Source organism: Grampus griseus (assembly GCF_964374135.1).
Source record: "Grampus griseus genome assembly, chromosome: X".
In the NCBI taxonomy this organism is placed as follows: domain Eukaryota; kingdom Metazoa; phylum Chordata; class Mammalia; order Artiodactyla; family Delphinidae; genus Grampus; species Grampus griseus.
Window position 1 is genome coordinate 20,904,844 of NC_138999.1, and position 18,257 is coordinate 20,923,100.

The following is an 18,257-nucleotide window of genomic DNA, read 5'->3' on the forward strand; positions in this document are numbered from 1 at the left end:
TCTTGACCATCTGTATGTCTTCTTTGGAGAAATGTCTATTTAGGTCTTCTGCCCATTTTTTGGTTGGGTTGTTTGTTTTTTTAATATTGAGCTGCATGAGCTGTTTATATATTTTGGAGATTAATCCTTTGTCTATTGATTCATTTGCAAATATTTTTGCAAATGAATAAAGGAATAAAAGGAATACAAATTGGAAAAGAAGAAGTAAAACTGTCACTGTTTGCAGATGACATGATACTATACACAGAGAATCCTAAAGATGCCACCAGAAAACTACTAGAGGTAATCAATGAATTGGGTAAAGTTGCAGGATACAAAATTAATGCACAGAAATCTCTTGCATTCCTATACACTAATGATGAAAAGTCTGAAAGAGAAATTAAGGAAACACCCCCATTTACCATTGCAACAAAAAGAATAAAATACCTAGGAATAAACCTACTTGGGGAGACAAAAGACCTGTATGCAGAAAACTATAAGACACTGGTGAAAGAAATTAAAGAGGATACAAACAGATGGAGAGATATACCATGTTCTTGGATTGGAAGAGTCAATATTGTGAAAGTGACTATACTACCCAAAGCAATCTACAGATTCAATGCAATCCCTCTCAAATTACCAATGGCATTTTTTACAGAACTAGAACAAAAAGTCTTAAAATTTGTATGGAGACACAAAAGACCCTGAATAGCCAAAGCAGTCCTGAGGGAAAAAAATGGAGCTGGAGAAATCAGACTCCCTGACTTCAGACTACACTACAAAGCTACAGTAATCAAGATAGTATGGTACTGGCACAGAAACAGAAATATAGATCAATGGAACAGGATAGAAAGCCCAGAGATAAACCCATGCACCTATGGTCAACTAATCTATGACAAAGGAGGCAAGGATATATAATGGAGAAAAGACAGCCTCTTCAATAAGTGGTGCTGGGAAAACTGGACAGCTAAATGTAAAAGAATGAAACTAGAACACTCCCTAACACCATACACAAAAATTAACTCAAAATGGGTTAGATACCTAAATGTAAGACTGGACACTATAAAACTCTTAGAGGAATACATAGGAAGAACACTGACATAAATCACAGCAAGATCATTTTTGATCCACCTCCTAGAGTAATGGAAATTAAAAGAAAAATAAACAAATGGGACCCAAAGAAACGTATAAGCTTTTTCAAAGCAAAGGAAACTACAAACAGGATGAAAAGACAACCCTCAGAATGGGAGAAAATATTTACAAATGAATCACCGGACAAAGGATTAATCTAAAATTCACTATTGACTCACTATACCATCAATGTTCTAACTCATAATGCTTTCTTAATTGCTCCAATACCTTTAATAATTCCCAGAATAATTCTGGTTTCATCCCCAAGTATTAGTTCATGCAGCTGGTTTAGAAGATTCTGAAGCATTAGTACAGCTCTTTGTCTTTGGGGTCAGGTTTTATTCACGATGACATTGCAAGTTTATGCTATGAGCCAGGGCTCAATTATCACAAAAGATTTGTCCATTGGTCAATAATTCATGTTGAATCACTTGAGGGCATGGATCTAACTTTGTTCTGGATGGGGTACTGGGGGAGGGGTAGGGGGTGGGGGGGGACCAAGAGCCCTGTGCACTAGTGGGTTTGAGAAAAGTGTTCAGATGTATTGGCCTCAATGGTTAAAGTTAATTCTACACAAATTGTAGAAAGAATTAACCAGATGGTTAATTCTTATTTTAAGTTCTTGCTTTAAATAGTGCTCTCTAGTTAAGATATACATGTAGACGTCTCTGGTTTTACTATTAAACAATAAATGAAAAAAAAAACAATATATGAGGTGCATACATTGCACGCATTGTACCAAACACAAGAATCTAATGCCCTTTTTATCTTTCATAACATTGACATTTTGCAGGAGTCCAGGCCAGTTGTTTTATAGATTGTTCTACGTTTTGAATACATCTGATTGTTTCTTCATGGTTAGATTCAGGTTAAACATTATTTGCAAGAAGACTATATAGGTGATATTGTTCCTTTTTTCCAACAGCACCACATCGGGAGGCCCCATATTGGTGATGGTATTTTTGATCTTTTGGTTAACTTGGTGCATATATTGCAATACCATATATCACACAGCGACTGTATTCGTACTCAGAGAAGCAAAGTATCAGGCAAGACTCCGAGTGCGCAGCAGTAGGCAGTCGTTTTCCCAGGCTCCTGGGAAACCCGTTCAACCACGCCCACCCTACTGCCTCCCGCGCCCCTTTTCTCGGAAAATCAACCCTCAGAACCAGAAAGCTCCTACTCCAAGGGGCCCAAATCTTTTCCCATCAGCATGGGTGCGCCTGCGCAGCAAGTCTCCAGGAGGCTCTTTTCCAGCGCCCGACCGCTTTCTTTTTCTGCTCTCCACGGCCTCCCCCGCCGCTCGCTCTTTTCCCTAAGGGGTCATCACGGGGCGCCAAACGCGCGCTCGCGGGAAGGCCGGGGGCGGGGCGCTGCGCGGCGCGGCGCGGCGCGGCACGTCAGTGGCCTTCCGGGCGGAAGTCGGCAGCCTCCGGAGCTGCTGATTGGCTTTCTGGGTGGCGCCTGTGTCGGCCTCCGCGCCAGTTTCGGGCTGGTTGGCGCGGAATCGGAAGACTCCGGGACCATGGCGCTGGCGTACGGCGATGACTGCGAGCTGGGGGCGAGCGGTGAGAGATGACCCCGCGCGCGGGGTCCCCAGTTGGGAGTGCGGAGACTGTGGCATGATTGTGGGTGGTGGGGGCTCTGTTTTATTTTTTTCTTAGGTAGGCGCACGCCCGGGTTGACACGCCGGTCTCTTTGGGCGCGGACCTCGGACGTCCAGGACTGGAACCTGTGAGGCCTCGGACAGGTCTTCTTTGCAGGGCTGTGGGGTCCTGGCAAGCCCGAGCAACCCCCTGCGAGGCTTTTTGTTTGGGAGGCTGCCTCACCTCTCTCACTGCGGGTCTCCGCACTTGGCTGCCTTTCTTTTTATTTCTTTTGGTGAATCTCATCCCACGTGCTGGGCACACCTTCATGAGACTGGCCCCGGTGGGGCACAGTATTGGCCGAAAGTATTTCATTGCTCCCGCCCCAGGTGTCCGCTTGAGGGCTGGGACGGAACGGATGTGCGCCCTTCTCTTGGTAGAAACTGCTGGGGAGGTTGTTACACGTTGTACCTCAGCAGGAAAGAAAGCTCTAAGTGCTGTCACGTGAAGATACAAACGCGTTTTGTCTTTGTAGGTAATAGGTTTCTACTTTATGCATTAACAATTTTTTTTCAAATTCTATGGAAAGTTCTTCAGGTGCCGCACAGAAATAGTGTTCACAATCTAGTCATCTCAGGTGAAGCTTCTAAAAAAAAAGTATCAGTTCAGCAGCATTTCGGATGCCTTGTATATTACTCCGTTTTTAGTGGTAATATTCTATCTCCAAAAATAGAATACAAAAATGCAAATGGATTTGTCTGATTTCTGAGTTTTGAGCAGTGTGCAACTAAAGTGTGACTTCAGTGAACTTCCAACTTAAAATTAGTTGCTTCACTCTCTCAGCTCAAGCATCACATCTCCTGTCACTCAAATACATCACCATTAATGAGAACTTGCTTCCTAATCAGCTTCCTTTGCATTCACCTAGTCGTGAATCACAGATTTCAATTTGTTCTTCTAGCCTTTCGCTTTTTAAGACAATTTGTTTTGGAGAGCCCACTAGCCTGAATTACAAATGGAATGTGGGATGTATGTGAACAGTCTTTGCAGCCCTGCATCAGTGATATGTCGCTAAGCCCTTTCTTCACACTAAAAATTACGTTCTCCGTGAACATCAAGAAATCACTCTTTGGAGGACATCGTGCAATCTTGAGATCCCTCTTAAGTCATGGTGTTGATGAGTGGCTGGGGACTTGTGACTGGAATTTTTCCTTTCCAGCCGACTTGGAAAGATTGTTACCTGAAAGACTGTTGCAGCCTTGTGTGTGTCTGCCTTGGGGGGTGGTGGGGGTATTCTAGATGGTAATTTTGAACCAAATATTTAAACTTTGGTAACTGGATTTTTTTCATGCTGCTGCTTCTTTTTTTTTTTTTTTTTGCTAACTTACCTACTTGAAGCATTGGAGACATATTCCATAAAGAAAAATTTAGGCCTTTTTTCTCCTTAAGTATTGGAAGATGGGGTGGCTGTGAAAAGTTGAAAGGTCTATAACTAGCTGTTACTGTATATGGAAATGGATAGGGGAGAGTTTAATGATTAAAAAAAGCAGGTATAGTGGTTCATTCAGCAAATATTCATTATGTACCTACGAGGTATAGGCATTCTGTGAGGCTCTGGTGTTACAGTGGTAGGTAAGCTGGGCATGGTTTTTGTCTTCATGGAGTTGAGATGTAAACATGTAATTATATGCAGTGCTATATTGGGGCTTCCCTGAGAAAACGGCTTTGCTTTATTTTTGTTTTCTAGAAGCTAGACCATGTTAGTGCTAATTGTGAGGTGTTGGCATATGTGTGTGCATCTGTATACACACACACATACACATTAAGTGAGCTCCTGTATTGCTGAGTACAAAGTAAGCCAAGCATCTTCATTTAATCCTTAACAACTTTATGAAGCAGACATGATTATCCCCATTTCACATATGAGGACCCTGAGGCTCTGCATTAGAGTCCTTAGGTGTAGGCTACAGGAACCAACTCTGGTTGATTTAAACCGAAAAGGAATTTATCTGAAGGATACTGTGGTGTTCACAAACTCCGGAGAGCCAGTCAGGGGGCACCTTAGCTAGGAACAGTGGTTAAAATCATGCCACAAAACTGGTCCATTGAGGAGGTTTTTGCCAACCATGGCCAAGTACTTGAAATTAGAGCCTTCAAGTACCTTGGGACATTGCTGGCACTGTTGTTCCAGGTACTCAATCCTCCTGTAGCTGTTGCTATTTCTAGAATCTTCCATTAGCCGTCCCCCTTTCCTTGTTACACTAGCTTGTGATTTAAAGTCTGAGCAGGTGTTCATAATTGGAGGGCCTATTTTATATGTCCATGCCCTAGCTGCAAGGGCATAAGGGAGGGGGGACTTCACAGATTCTGATGCTGGGCAGCTTAAAAAACAAGACACCTGGCCACTGTAGCTCAGAGAGGTTAACTGGTTGTCTCATGTCGTCACCCAGTAAGTGGCAGAGCCTGGTTGTGCCGCTTCTTCCTAATCTCCCACTCACTCTATGCTCTCATGTCCAGCTTACCTTCCACATTGACTTCCTCTTGGTTTCTGAATACACCTTGCATTTTCATCCCTTTGTAATTTGGCTCATGCCTTTTCCTTTGCTTGTGCCCCTTGTTACCCTGTACTCTGATAGTGAAGTTCTACTCTTTCTGTGTTGGGAACCTCCCCTGTGAAGCCTTCTCTGATTTCCCAGGCAAAATTAATGGCTCTTTTTTCTACATTTCCTCAATACTGGCTTCCTACCTCTAATACGGCACCATCTTTATATGATGGTGGGAGCCTCAGGTCTTTTTGCTTTCCTTGACTGGGAGCCCCTTGAGGACCGGCAACTCTGTCCTATTTGTAATTGTACCCCAAACCCTTAGAGGGGCACATCGTTGCCTGTGGAATACGTCTTATTGAAAACCTATGGTTTTTGTCAGGATAATCTGACAAAGGAGTCAAGGGAGTCTTGAAGGGAATACACTGAGGCCACCTTTTCACTCTCAGTGGTCATGTTCCATAATCTCCAAAACCTTTTCATGTAGGCCTGCTCACGATTTTTTGAAATCATTTGAGTGACACCCAAGATTTTGTGGCTGTCATCATTAAGTACCTGCATTCCTTAATGCCTTTCTGAAAATGGATTTAAAAGTCAAATGTGAAAGTCAAACAATAGGCTGAGATGTTATAGAGAGATTCCATTTCCAGAAAGCTAAGGAAAAAAAATCTCTAATTATGCCTCACCTTTAAGATACAGTTTTCAACAGTTTATTGCCAGCACTTGGTACATGGTCTGTAAATTGCATCTTCTATTTCAAACACTTAGTCAAACAGCTGAATGTTGTTATGAATGTTCCAGGGGGGTTGGAGCTTTTAGGATGCCTGTTATCAATACTTCTCCTTTTCTGTGCTTACTACTTTTTATAAAATAATTAGCACAAATACAATACAGTACTCAATTTCACAGACATAGGTGGCAGTCATGCTGAGCCTCAACTCATCGCTGGCAGGAGGCACTGTCTTGCTTGGCTTGGGTATTCATCAGCTGGCATATGAAAGTCGTCATTCTGTGGATGAAATCTTTTTAGTACGTGTGTGAAGTGGTCAGTTTATGATGACCCAAAGTGTGAGTAATTCAAAAGTTGAATGACTGACCACTGAGGCTCTCTGGTACTTCAGTAATTTTCTACAAAACACATTTTAATCTTTGTAATCTTTCACCTCATCCTCTAATGTCGTAACCAACTGCATGAGGCCTGGAAATCAGTGGTGGAATCAAGAATCTCCTCAGAGCCACCTTTGTTAAATTCTCCCAACCCCCAATTTATCCTTCCTTTGGAATTCCAGACACTTTATCTGTACTTCTGTTAGGGCATGTGTTACTTCTAAAAATTGTTTTAGAGTTAGTTGCTACTTACAAGCATATCTCGCTTTATTGTGCTTCACAGATACTGCTTTTTTTTTTTTTTACAAATTGAAGATTGTGGCATCCCTGCATCGGGCAAGTCTGTTGGTGCCATTTTCCCAACAGCCTTTGCTTATTACTTCATGTCCCTGTGTTAACATTATTTTGGTAATTCTCACATTTTTCATTATTATATTTGTTATGGTGATCTGTAATCAGGGATCTTGGATGTTACTACAACTCACTGAAGGCTCAGATGATGGTTAGCGTTTTTACCAATAAAGTATTTTTAAAGACATAATGCTTTTGCATACTTAATAGACTACAGTATAGTGTAAACATAACCCTTATATGCCCTGGGAAACCAAAAAAAAAAAATTCGTGTGACTAACTTTATTGCGATATTCACTTTATGGGTGTTGATCTGGAACTGAACCCACAGTATCTCCGAGGTCTGCCAGGTATCTCCCAGGTCAGATTGTAAATTCTGTGAGTCTGTGGGCCCTGTCTTTCTTATCTTTGTGTCTCTCAGAGCGCCTGGTACTTTGCAAAGAGCAGGTGCTCCTCAAAGCCTTTCAAATGTTGATTAACAGAACACAAAATGAATTGTCCCTTTCATAACCACTTAACGGCCTGCCGTTTCCCTGGGAAAGGTTGTGGGTTAACGACTGATCTCCCTTTAGTGTCTCCAGGGGATATCAGTTGAATTTGGAATTTTTCTCTTTTTGGCGGAAAAAAAATAACAGTTGCTTCAGCTGGAAATTTCTGAAGAGCCACAGGAGCTGCAGATTCAGCCCTGAGCTTGTGAATTATTTCCATTATAAAAAGAATCCATTTGTATAACATTAAACTTGTATATTACTATTGGCTAAAAACTTGCTTTGTTTTTGAGGGAAGATGGCTGACAATTTTGTACATCTCATGTAAATTTGGCTTCTTTTCAGCTGTGTCAGATTCAGGGAGTTTTGTAACTTCTCGATCCCGGAGAGAGAAGAAATCAAAGAAAGGGCGACAGGAAGCTCTGGAAAGACTGAAAAGGGCTAAAGCTGGTGAGAAGTATAAATATGAAGTAAGTAACCATTTTTCTGGGCTTTTTCTCCTGTGCTTCATCTAATTCATAGCCTGTAGATAATTTTAGGTCACCTTTGTCACTGATTAGAAATATGCATATATTTAAAGCTTCTTATAATAGTAATTTCTTAATATCAAACATATGGGCGTGAGGTAGATTTACAGGTTATGGGAGACTACTGAACTCTTAAAGTTCCTATGAGGCACCTTACAGATGATTTTAAAATTAGTAAGCACACTGCATCTCTGCTAAGTTCCATGGCTTCGTTGAGGGAACTTACAGATGCTTTTACTTTACTCATAAGGTATTGAGCAGTCTAGCCCAGCACTGCTGCTCCTTGGAGAGAATTGTTCCTAATCTCATATGCAAGGGGAGCGCGGTAGGGACCTGGACCTTCCCTCTGCTGTGTCCTGCGTGTAGGATTGAATGTGATGCCCTTTTGGCTCTTTTCCTCTACCCACTGTCGATGCCCTGCAGGTAGAAAAGCAGATTGGTACCATCTGCACAACATTGTCTAGCTTCACATTGAGGGCACTCGCTGAGGATGTTAACTGCCTCAGGGCTGGAAAGTGATTAATATGAGAAAATAATAATATCAACAGCAACAATAGTAACTAATGCAGTTTTTCAGCTAACACTGTTCTAAGTGCTTTTACAAATATGTTCATTTATTCAATCCTTCCAATACCGTATAAAATTAGATACTGTGATTAACAGCATTTCGCATGGGAGGTATCTGAGGTCACAGTGGCAGAGCCTTGATTGGAACCCAGGCAGCCTGGCTTCAGAATGTTCCTGTTTAGCCATGGCCTGTTCTGTGTTGGGCTAGTAAGCAAGTAGAAGAGGATTTTTGTCATTTGGCACCATTCATTCAAGTTAAGGGAGTCAGCCAGATCATAAAGGGTTGCTAAAAGGATTACAGTAAAGCAAGAGTAAAGCATTTTTAATGTAGGTACTTCTATAAAGGAGTTCTGTGGGGCATTTCAGATGTTGACACCATGTGACTGATTTCCCATTAATCGCTGATGTTAATGGCATGGCTCTAAGAGTTCAAGCTGAGCAGTAGCAGTGTTTTTAGAGATTGAGTCAAAATGACTTTTTAACGCAAAATGATTTTTTTTTTTTTTTTTTTTGCGGTACGCGGGCCTCTCACTGTTGTGGCCTCTCCCGTTGCGGAGCACAGGCTCCGGACGCGCAGGCTCAGCGGCCATGGCTCACGGGCCCAGCCGCTCCGCGGCATGTGGGATCTTCCCGGACCGGGGCACGAACCCGTGTGCCCTGCATCGGCAGGCGGACTCTCAACCACTCCGCCACCAGGGAAGCCCTCAAAATGATATTTAAAAAATTTTTTTAAATTTTATTTTATATTTTAGAACAATATTTGTTTTATTGTTTATTTATTATTATTGTTTTTTATTTATTTTTATTTTTTAACATCTTTATTGGAGTATAATTGCTTTACAATGGTGTGTTAGTTTCTGCTTCACAACAAAATGAATCAGTTATATATATACATATGTTCCCATATCTCTTCCGGCTTGCGTCTCCCTCCCTCCCACCCTCCCTATCCCACCCCTCTAGGTGGTCACAAAGCACCGAGCTGATCTCCCTGTGCTATGCGGCTGCTTCCCACTAGCTATCTACCTTACGTTTGGTAGTGTATATATGTCCATGCCTCTCTCTCACTTTGTCACTATTTTTTAAAAATAGTTTTCAGGTGTCTTTTGATAGTATATAAATGAGTTGCTTAAACGAGAGACACAGTATGCATGATAGACTTAAGCCAACAAAGCTAACCTTGCCAGTTCCCTCTCCCCTCAAAAAGAAAGTTGATCAGTACAGTCATTTTAATTAGACTAGTTTGTGTTTGGGTTGTCAAAAAACTTAATTTGGTAGGGCAGGTAATTTCTGTCATCAAATGATCAAAGGCCAGATCAGTGTTTGCCAGTGATCCCTGTTGAGTAGATTAAACCGGAGGTAAAAACTAAGCTTAATCCTGTAATTACTATAAGCCCAGGTAGGTGTGGCAGAAATCCAGTCAACTCTACCCATCAGGCTCTCAAAGCTCTGTGTCCAGGTGTTTTCTCCTAGAACCTTAGCTCTTCAGATGGAGTTGGTCGTTTCCTCCAATCCCCACTTGAAAAGGCAGAACTCTCAAGAGAAGGGGGAGTTTTTAACGAGGTATCTTTAAGTTCTTGCTAACCAGCCCGCCAAATTCTCACTGCAGTGGTGTGCATCTATGCTGTCTGTTGCTTTAACTGTGCTGAGGTGGTCTGCTCTGTTCAGGCCAGTAGTTTGTGGTGTTCTGGCCTTCTGGCGGTCGGGCAGCCCGTATGATTTCAGGCCTTGCCATTCTCTCCGCACTTGCCCTCAGTTTTTAAGACCTGAAAATGGTGGGGAATCGGTGGTAATACAAATAGGGATCACTCAAAAACCATTTCTAGTGTACCCGTAGTGTGTGTTTTGCTGATTTTTGGAGGGGGATGGATGGGGGAGATTTTCCTTTTGAATTACATTTGGTTGGTTGAACAGTTATTAAGATTATTGTCCATTTGTGGGGCACCATCAGCTAGTGGAGAGGGAGGTGGCATGTCTTACAGGTTTGTCAAGTACAGGAGAAACCAGTCTCAAAATTACAAGTGACTAATCCCCAAAGCAGCTAATGAAGAATTGGCTATAATTCAGTTTGTTTTTTATGAAGTAGATGAGTAATTGCTGGTGTGACAAGTATATTATGCTAATGGAATCATTTAATATCTTATGTTAACACCCACCTAAAAGGAATGCTAAGTTAATTGATGTCTATTTAAGGAAAATCCTGCAGTGGTGTTGAATGTCAGAACTCATGATTTGGTTGCAGCTACTCCTTCAGGCTGCCATTCCACTTTGAATTTGACAATTTTTTCATCAGAATTGTTTAACACTTTCACTCCACTTGAAGCTCTCTCAAACTTGTACGATGGCAGGTAGAGGACTTCACAAGTGTTTATGAAGAAGTTGATGAGGAACAGTACTCGAAGCTGGTCCAGGCCCGCCAGGATGACGACTGGATCGTGGATGATGGTATGTGGGAAGAAACCGCCTGCCAGGCACTGTATCATTTGCTTTTCGTAGCTTCTCACTCGGTGGAGTTGCTGCTTTGCTTGGGCAGATGTAAGGCGCTAACTTAAGGTCATACCTTTGGTTTGGATTTTCCTCAAATGCATGATTTGAGGGTGTGGAATCAGAAAAATAGGAAGTTTATTGAGGGACATTTTGGAGAAGCCAGGCACACACCTCAGGCTATAGTATAAATCCTCCAGGAAATGACTGTAGCAATTGGAAGGAACCTGTGGGCCATCCCCATGTGATGGGGCGTAGGAAAACTCTATATCACAGAACGGCTGTGAGGATTACAGGAGACTGTACTCGTGAAGAGTAACTTTGGCAGGGGCCCCGGGCAGAGGCTGGTCCCCATGTTCTTACAGCCCTTGTGGAAAGCTCGATGGTTCCTGTTTGTGGGACTTGACTTCTTGGGCGTGTGAGTGCTGACTGCGGAGCAGAGGGAGGGGGGTGTAGACTGTGCCTGCCACTATATTTTTGTTCCTACTTCTGTAATTGAACTCAGCTATATTGCCGACTTTCCAGGCTCAGTAGTTGTGGCGCACGGGCTTCGTTGCTCTGTGGCATGTGGGATCTTCCCAGACCAGGGATTGAACTCGTGTCTCCTGCATCGGCAGGCGGATTCTTAACCACTGCACCACCAGGGAAGCCCGACTTCTGGTGATCTTGATTCTTTTACTTTTTTTTTTTGTGGTATGTGGGCCTCTCACTGTTGTGGCCTCTCCCGTTGCGGAGCACAGGCTCTGGACGCGCAGGCTTAGCGACCATGGCTCACGGGCCCAGCCGCTCCGTGGCATGTGGGATCTTCCCACACCGGGGTACGAGCCCGCGTCCCCTGCATCGGCAGGCGGACTCTCAACCACTGCGCCACCAGGGAAGCCCGATTCTTTTACTTTTTATTCTTCTGGTAGAGTAGAAGTACTGTAAAGCATCCTATTGTGGCAAACTTTGATCCTATGGGCCAAATGATTACCTTAGTTCACCTAAATAGGCATAGTATACAGTTGATCCTTGAACAATATGGGTTTTTTTTTTTTTTTGAATAATATGGGTTTGAACTGCTTGGGTCCACTTGTATGTGGATATTTTTCAGTATTAAATACTACAGTACTACATGGTCCGTGGTTGGTTGAATCCGCAGAGTTGGAAGAACTGTGGATACTGATGGCTGACTAAGTTATGTGTGGATTAACCCCCAGGTTGTTCAAGGGTCAACTGTATATCCTTTGGTTTTGACTCAGAAAACGTGTGTGGGTGCTGTGTTTCATCTGACTTCTGGTTGAACAGGATTCTGCTGCACTTAAAAATGGCCTGGGCCAGGAGAACCTCTGAGTGGGTATAAAAGGTTTTTTTTTAATCTTTTTGTCATGGCTAAAATATTATTGGCCAATTTTAGAAATTTGATCCCGATATTACATTTTGTTCCTGCAGATGGTATTGGCTATGTGGAGGATGGCCGAGAGATTTTTGATGATGACCTTGAAGATCATGCCCTTGATTCCCATGAGAAAGGTATCTGCATTTTGAGATATATAGAATTGTCTAAAATTTCAGATGACTTGGTACTTTGACACAGTTTCTTTAAGGATAAAGGACCTACCACAATTGTTTTTCAGTATAAAAAATGTTCTAATGTTGAAAGAAGCGTAGTTATGTAGAAAATTAAATGCAAAAAGCGTAAACAACCAGGAAATGAAGTATCATGTCTCTGTTATCCAAAGAGTTTAGTCTTACTTATTTTGGAACTTTTAGTCCTGTGGTCATTTTAGACTTGATAATTTTGGGGGCTGCAAGAATTGATGTCTTTTCATTCCTACTGAAGTGACATACTTAGAATTTTAGCTCTTTGATAGAAGTACAGTACAATAACAAGGTTTAGAACTTCTGTCGACTTGCTTTGTTTAATTGAAATTTAAAATGATATGAATGTATGTGTCATAGTTTCTTAGCTACACAATCATTGGCAAAAAATTTTTTTTGAGTAAACAAGCCTGACTTAGTTCCTGTAAAATGAGAGGGGAAAATTCCCTTCAGTATTTGTTTTTTTGGTTTAGTTCATTATTACCACCAAGTGGTAGATCACTGGTCAGCACTCTGTGGCCCCCTTACGGCCAGTTTGTTTATGGCCCACTTACGGCCCGTTTATTTTTGAACAGCTTTATTGAGACATAATTAACATACCATACAATTCACCTATTTAAAGTGAACATTTCAGTGGCTTTCAGTATAGTTACAGTAGTACAGCCATCAGCACAATCGATTTCATTACCCCAGAAGGAAATCATACCTGTTACTATATAGCCCTCAAGCTAAGAATGGCTTTTACATTTTTAAAGTGTGTGTAAAAAAAGAAAAGAAAAATTCAAAGAAGAATGTGCAACAGCTTAAGAGACGTGTGTGGCCACAAAACCTAAAATCTGTGCTCTCTTTACCCTTTTCAGAAAGTCTGCATCTTAATTTGTAGATTATTAACATTTTATGACATTTGTTCACTTTGTCCCTCTTCCCCTTTCCCAGACACATACATGCAGACTTTGTTTTTGGTGAATTTATTGAAAGTAAGTTGTAGACATGCTTCAGTGGTGATCTCCTAAGAACAAGGGTTCTTGTCTTTTTAGTCACAGTACCATTCTCAGGATATTATCTAAGATTTTGTCCATATTAAGATTTCCCCGGTTAGCCCAGTAATGTCTTTTATAACTGTTTTTAAAAATGCAGTGTCCACTTGGCTTTTCATGTCTCTTTAGTCTTATTTAGTGTAGAGAGCAGCACCATCCCTCCTTCCTCCCTCTCTGGCCCAGTGTCTTTCATGACATTGACATTTTTAAAGGGACCACAGAATTCCCTGGGGGTCCAGTGGTTAGGACTCCATGCTTTCACTGCCGAGGGTGTGGGTTCGATCCCTGGTCGGGGAACTAAGATCCTGGCAAGCCATGTTGTGTGGCCAAAAATAAAACTAAAAAAAAAAAACAACAAAAAACGACCAGGCTGGTTGTTTTGCTGAATGTCCCACAACCTGGGATTTGCCTGATTGTCGTTTTGTGCTTAGAATCAGGTTAAATATTTTGACAAAAATAAAATTTAGATGAACTTGTGTCCTTGCCACTCATATCAGGGACACATAAGGTCAGTTTGTCCCATTACTGGTGAAAAGAAGTTTGATCTCTTGGTTTAAGATGATGTTTGTCAGATCTCTTCCTTGTGAAGCTACCTTTCCACCTTTGTAATTAATGGAAATAGGGGTGATAATTTGAAACAGTGTGTGTATATCCCTTTTTCCCACCAACTTTTACCCAGTGCTTTCAGCCTCTACTGATGATCCTTACCCGTTTTTTTTTTTTTTTTTTTTGGCCACGCCGTGCAGCTTGCGAGATCTTAGTTCCCCAACCAGTGATTGAACCTGGCCCGGCAGTGAGAGTGCCGAGTGCTAACCACTGGACTGCTGGGGAATTCCCCTTACTCTCCTTTTTTAAATTAGCATTTCAAACTCATGGATTTAAATAAAAGTGCTGTTACAGTTCAGTATCCATTATCATCGTTTTTCTGTTTGATGTGCAAATTACCACAGATTTGGCAGTGGGAGACCCTTTGAGCTGGCTCTACTGTCCTTTTGACATGGTCTCATCAGTCTTTGAGCATTTCCTTGCTTTCTGGGCCAACAAGATGTTCCAGGTTCTCCTTGGTTGATTCCTGTCCTAGACCTGGAATCACCCATTTCTCCCAAGAATCATGGTCCCTTTTAGTAGAGAATGGTAGCAGATCTGGGGGAGGGATGTGCTCGTTGCTCCTGGGATGTAATGGTTTCTAGGCCCTTTCAGTGAACAGAGCTAGGAGATTATATATACACATATGCTGTGAATTCATACTGATACATTCGATTCAAGTGTAAAACCACAGGGTACTTCATTTTCCCAATCTATATTTGTGTTTAGCTTCACCCTCAGTGAAAAACCCTTGTCTTCTAAAATATACTCAGAATAATTTTGGGAATTTTAGAATTACTAAACCTATACCTCTAGCAACAACCCTTCTAAGTAAAGTTTACAATTTCTTTGCAGTTTTTAAAATTTGTTTTTGGCTGCACTGCATGGTATGGGGAACTTCCCCCACCAGGGACTGAACCCGTGCCTCCTGCAGTGGAATCACGGAGTCTTAACCACTGGACCACCGGGGAAGTCCTCTTTGCAGTTTTATTTGTTCTTGGCATATATCCTACTGAGGGTGTATGGTGACGGTGTTGTGTTTAGAAGCTATATGAAGTAATTTTTTTCTGTGTGCTGTAGTATCAGTTTACTACACAGGTTCATTTGTTTTTGCTTGTATTTGAATTTAGGCTTTTAAAAATATCCTTTTTTTTCCTTTTGTTTTAATTTTAGTTTTTGAGTATTGTAAAACATTTTTATGGCTTAAAAATCAAAATGATATTCAAGAAATAGACTAGATAACTTTTACTCTCACCTCTATGCTTTCTACTTCATTTCTCCCCATCTCCATAGGTAACCATTTTTATTAGTTTCTAATTATCCTTCCTGTGTTCCCCTTTACAAAAAAATAAGGTTGTATATGTTTTTTTCATGTGGGATGTTATTCGTTCATTCATTAGTTAAATTATGTGGATCATCTTCCTGGTTTCTGCCAACCTGTGTCATGTAGGAACGCTACACACTGGTACCTACCATTAGATAGTAGTGTGGCTAATTGTGTTATTCCTACTTTTTATGAGTCCATGAAGAGAGCCCATGTGATTTTTCACCTCCCTGAAGTGAGGAGGTTTGTGTTAGTTTCTGGCGTTGTTAATTATATCATCTTGAATGAGTCCCATCACCTCTCTGGACATTAGTTTTGTCAGCTGTAAATTAGGAGATTGGACTGGACAGGGAGGTTCTCGAGGAAAGGACGCACGTCCTGATCATCTCAATGCTGATCACAATAGCAAATGCAAAGAAAATGTGCAGCACTTATTGAATAAATGAACCATCTCTGTTTCTGTAATCATTATGTTATCGTTTCCCACTAATACATCAGTGGAGAGAATGACTTGACATTCTGAAGGAGAACTAATCTTAGAAATCTATTCCATGCTTTGTCACCATTCACCCACAAGTCGCTGCTGTTTCAGTGTCTTTCCCAAGGAGCCCAGTAAGGTCCCAAGATCTTCAGAATGGAAATGGAATTCCGCAATCCACTTTAAACACTTAGAAGAAATCGTAGAGTTTTGCCTGGGAGTAAAAGGTCAACTCTTTTTGGTGTAGATCCAGTCCCTGGCATGTTGTTTTCAAACAGAGAGAAAAACATCAACTAAATCCCAATGAAGAAAAGTCAGTGGGAAAACGAATAAAACAAATCAAATTGGGGACTTCCCTGGCGGTCCAGTTGTTAAGACTCCGCACTTCCATTGCAGGGGGCCTGGGTTCGATCCCTACTTGGGGAACTAAGATCTAAGATCCCGCATGTTGCGTGGCACGGCCAAGAAAAAAAAAGCGGAAAGAAAGAAAAAAAAAAAAAAAAACAGAAGCCCTAAAATTGTGGAAGAATTTCATCTCAAATGTTGACTCCTGTTCTTTCTCTGTTTCCTGTTGTCCTATCTAATTCCTGCTAACCTACAATGGTGAGATTAAAGCCCCTTAGTGAAGCCTTCCTTGCTAGTCAAACCTCTATTGACCTTCTGTTTTGATATTCTTTATTAGGACCTGAATTTTGTTTACTAAACATTTTGACCATTGCCTATATTCTCTTTTCAAACTGCTCCAAATGATCTCTTTAAAAAATTAAATTCCCCTGTCTTATGTTTTTCACAAATGTGCTACAAATCTTTTCATAGTCTTAGGCATGTGAAAAGTACATAACAGAAAATTTATCATCTGTGACATTTAGTGCATTAACGGTGTTTGCAACCATGACCATTATCCAGTTGCAGAACATTCTTTCACCCCAGATGGAAACTCATACCCATTAAGCAGTCATTCCCCAGTCTTCCTTCCCTCAGCCCCTGGCAACTGCTAACCGCTTTCTGTCTCTGGATTTCCTATTTTGAATATTTCATACAGTTGGAATCATGCAATTATGTGAAAATTTGTGTCTGACCTGTTTCATTTAGCATAGTGTTTTCAAGGTTCGTTCATGTTGTAGCATGAATCAGTACATCATTCCTTTTTAGGGATGAATACTATTAGATTGCAAGGATAGACCACATTTTGTTTATTCATTTATTAGTTGTAGTGCATTTGGATTGTTTCCATCTTTTGGTTATTCTGACCAGTGCTGCTATGAACTTTTGTGTACCAGTTTTTGATTGAACACTTGCTTTTAATTCTTTTGGGCATATGCTGAGGAATGGAATTACGTGTATGTATTTTTATTTCCTTTTCTTTCTTACACAAAGGATATTTTCTATAGATACTTCTGTACTTGGCATATTTTCACTTAAGAAGATATCCTACATCAACTATACTTCAATTAAAAAAGGAAAACAAAAAAGAAATAAAACTGTATTGATAATGCAGAAAAAAATGAAAATTCTGAAATGCTAAAAATAAAAGCCTGGAAATCACTGCATACCAGCACATAGAGGGCTTTCTTTCTTGCTTGCTCATTTCTATATAGCTGCATAGTATTCCATTATATGGATGTACCAGGGTTTATTCATGTAGTTTTCTTTTCTTTTTTTTTTTTTTACATCTTTATTGGAGTATAATTGCTTTACAATGGTGTGTTAGTTTCTGCTTTACAACAAAATGAATCAGTTACACATATACATATGTTCCCATATCTCTTCCCTCTTGCGTCTCCCTCCCTCCCACCCTCCCTATCCCACCCCTCCAGGCGGTCACAAAGCACCGAGCTGATCTCCCTGTGCTATGCGGCTGCTTCCCACTAGCTATCTACCTTACGTTTGGTAGTCCATGCCTCTCTCTTGCTTTGTCACAGCTTACCCTTCCCCCTCCCCATATCCTCAAGTCCATTCTCTAGTAGGTCTGTGTCTTTATTCCTGTTTTACCACTAGGTTCTTCATGACATTTTTTTTCTTAAATTCCATATATATGTGTTAGCATATGGTATTTGTCTCTCTCTTTCTGACTTACTTCACTCTGTATGACAGACTCTAGGTCTATCCACCTCATTACAAATAGCTCAATTTCGTTTCTTTTTATGGCTGAGTAATATTCCATTGTATATATGTGCCACATCTTCTTTATCCATTCATCCGATGATGGAAACTTAGGTTGTTTCCATTTCTGGGATATTGTAAATAGAGCTGCAATGAACATTTTGGTGCATGACTCTTTTTGAATTATGGTTTTCTCAGGATATATGCCTAGTAGTGGGATTTCTGGGTCATATGGTAGTACTATTTGTAGTTTTTTAAGGAACCTCCATACTGTTCTCCACAGTGGCTGTATCAATTTACATTCCCACCAACAGTGCAAGAGGGTTCCCTTTTCTCCATGCCCTCTCCAGCATTTATTGTTTCTAGATTTTTTGATGATGGCCATTATG

The 18,257-nt window shown here is 41.1% G+C and overlaps 1 protein-coding gene across 1 annotated transcript in view; it reads left to right on the forward strand.

Moving 5' to 3' along the window:
• Nucleotides 1-2,579: 2,579 nt before the first annotated feature.
• The window catches only part of POLA1 (DNA polymerase alpha 1, catalytic subunit), a 306,776-nt gene continuing 291,098 nt past the window's right edge, over nucleotides 2,580-18,257 (forward strand). Inside the window, exons 1-4 of the mRNA XM_082681638.1 lie at nucleotides 2,580-2,678; nucleotides 7,531-7,655; nucleotides 10,625-10,721; nucleotides 12,192-12,272. Coding sequence (XP_082537764.1) covers nucleotides 2,636-2,678; nucleotides 7,531-7,655; nucleotides 10,625-10,721; nucleotides 12,192-12,272 — 346 coding nt within the window. The 5' untranslated portion in view covers nucleotides 2,580-2,635. The remainder of the gene's footprint in view (nucleotides 2,679-7,530; nucleotides 7,656-10,624; nucleotides 10,722-12,191; nucleotides 12,273-18,257) is intronic.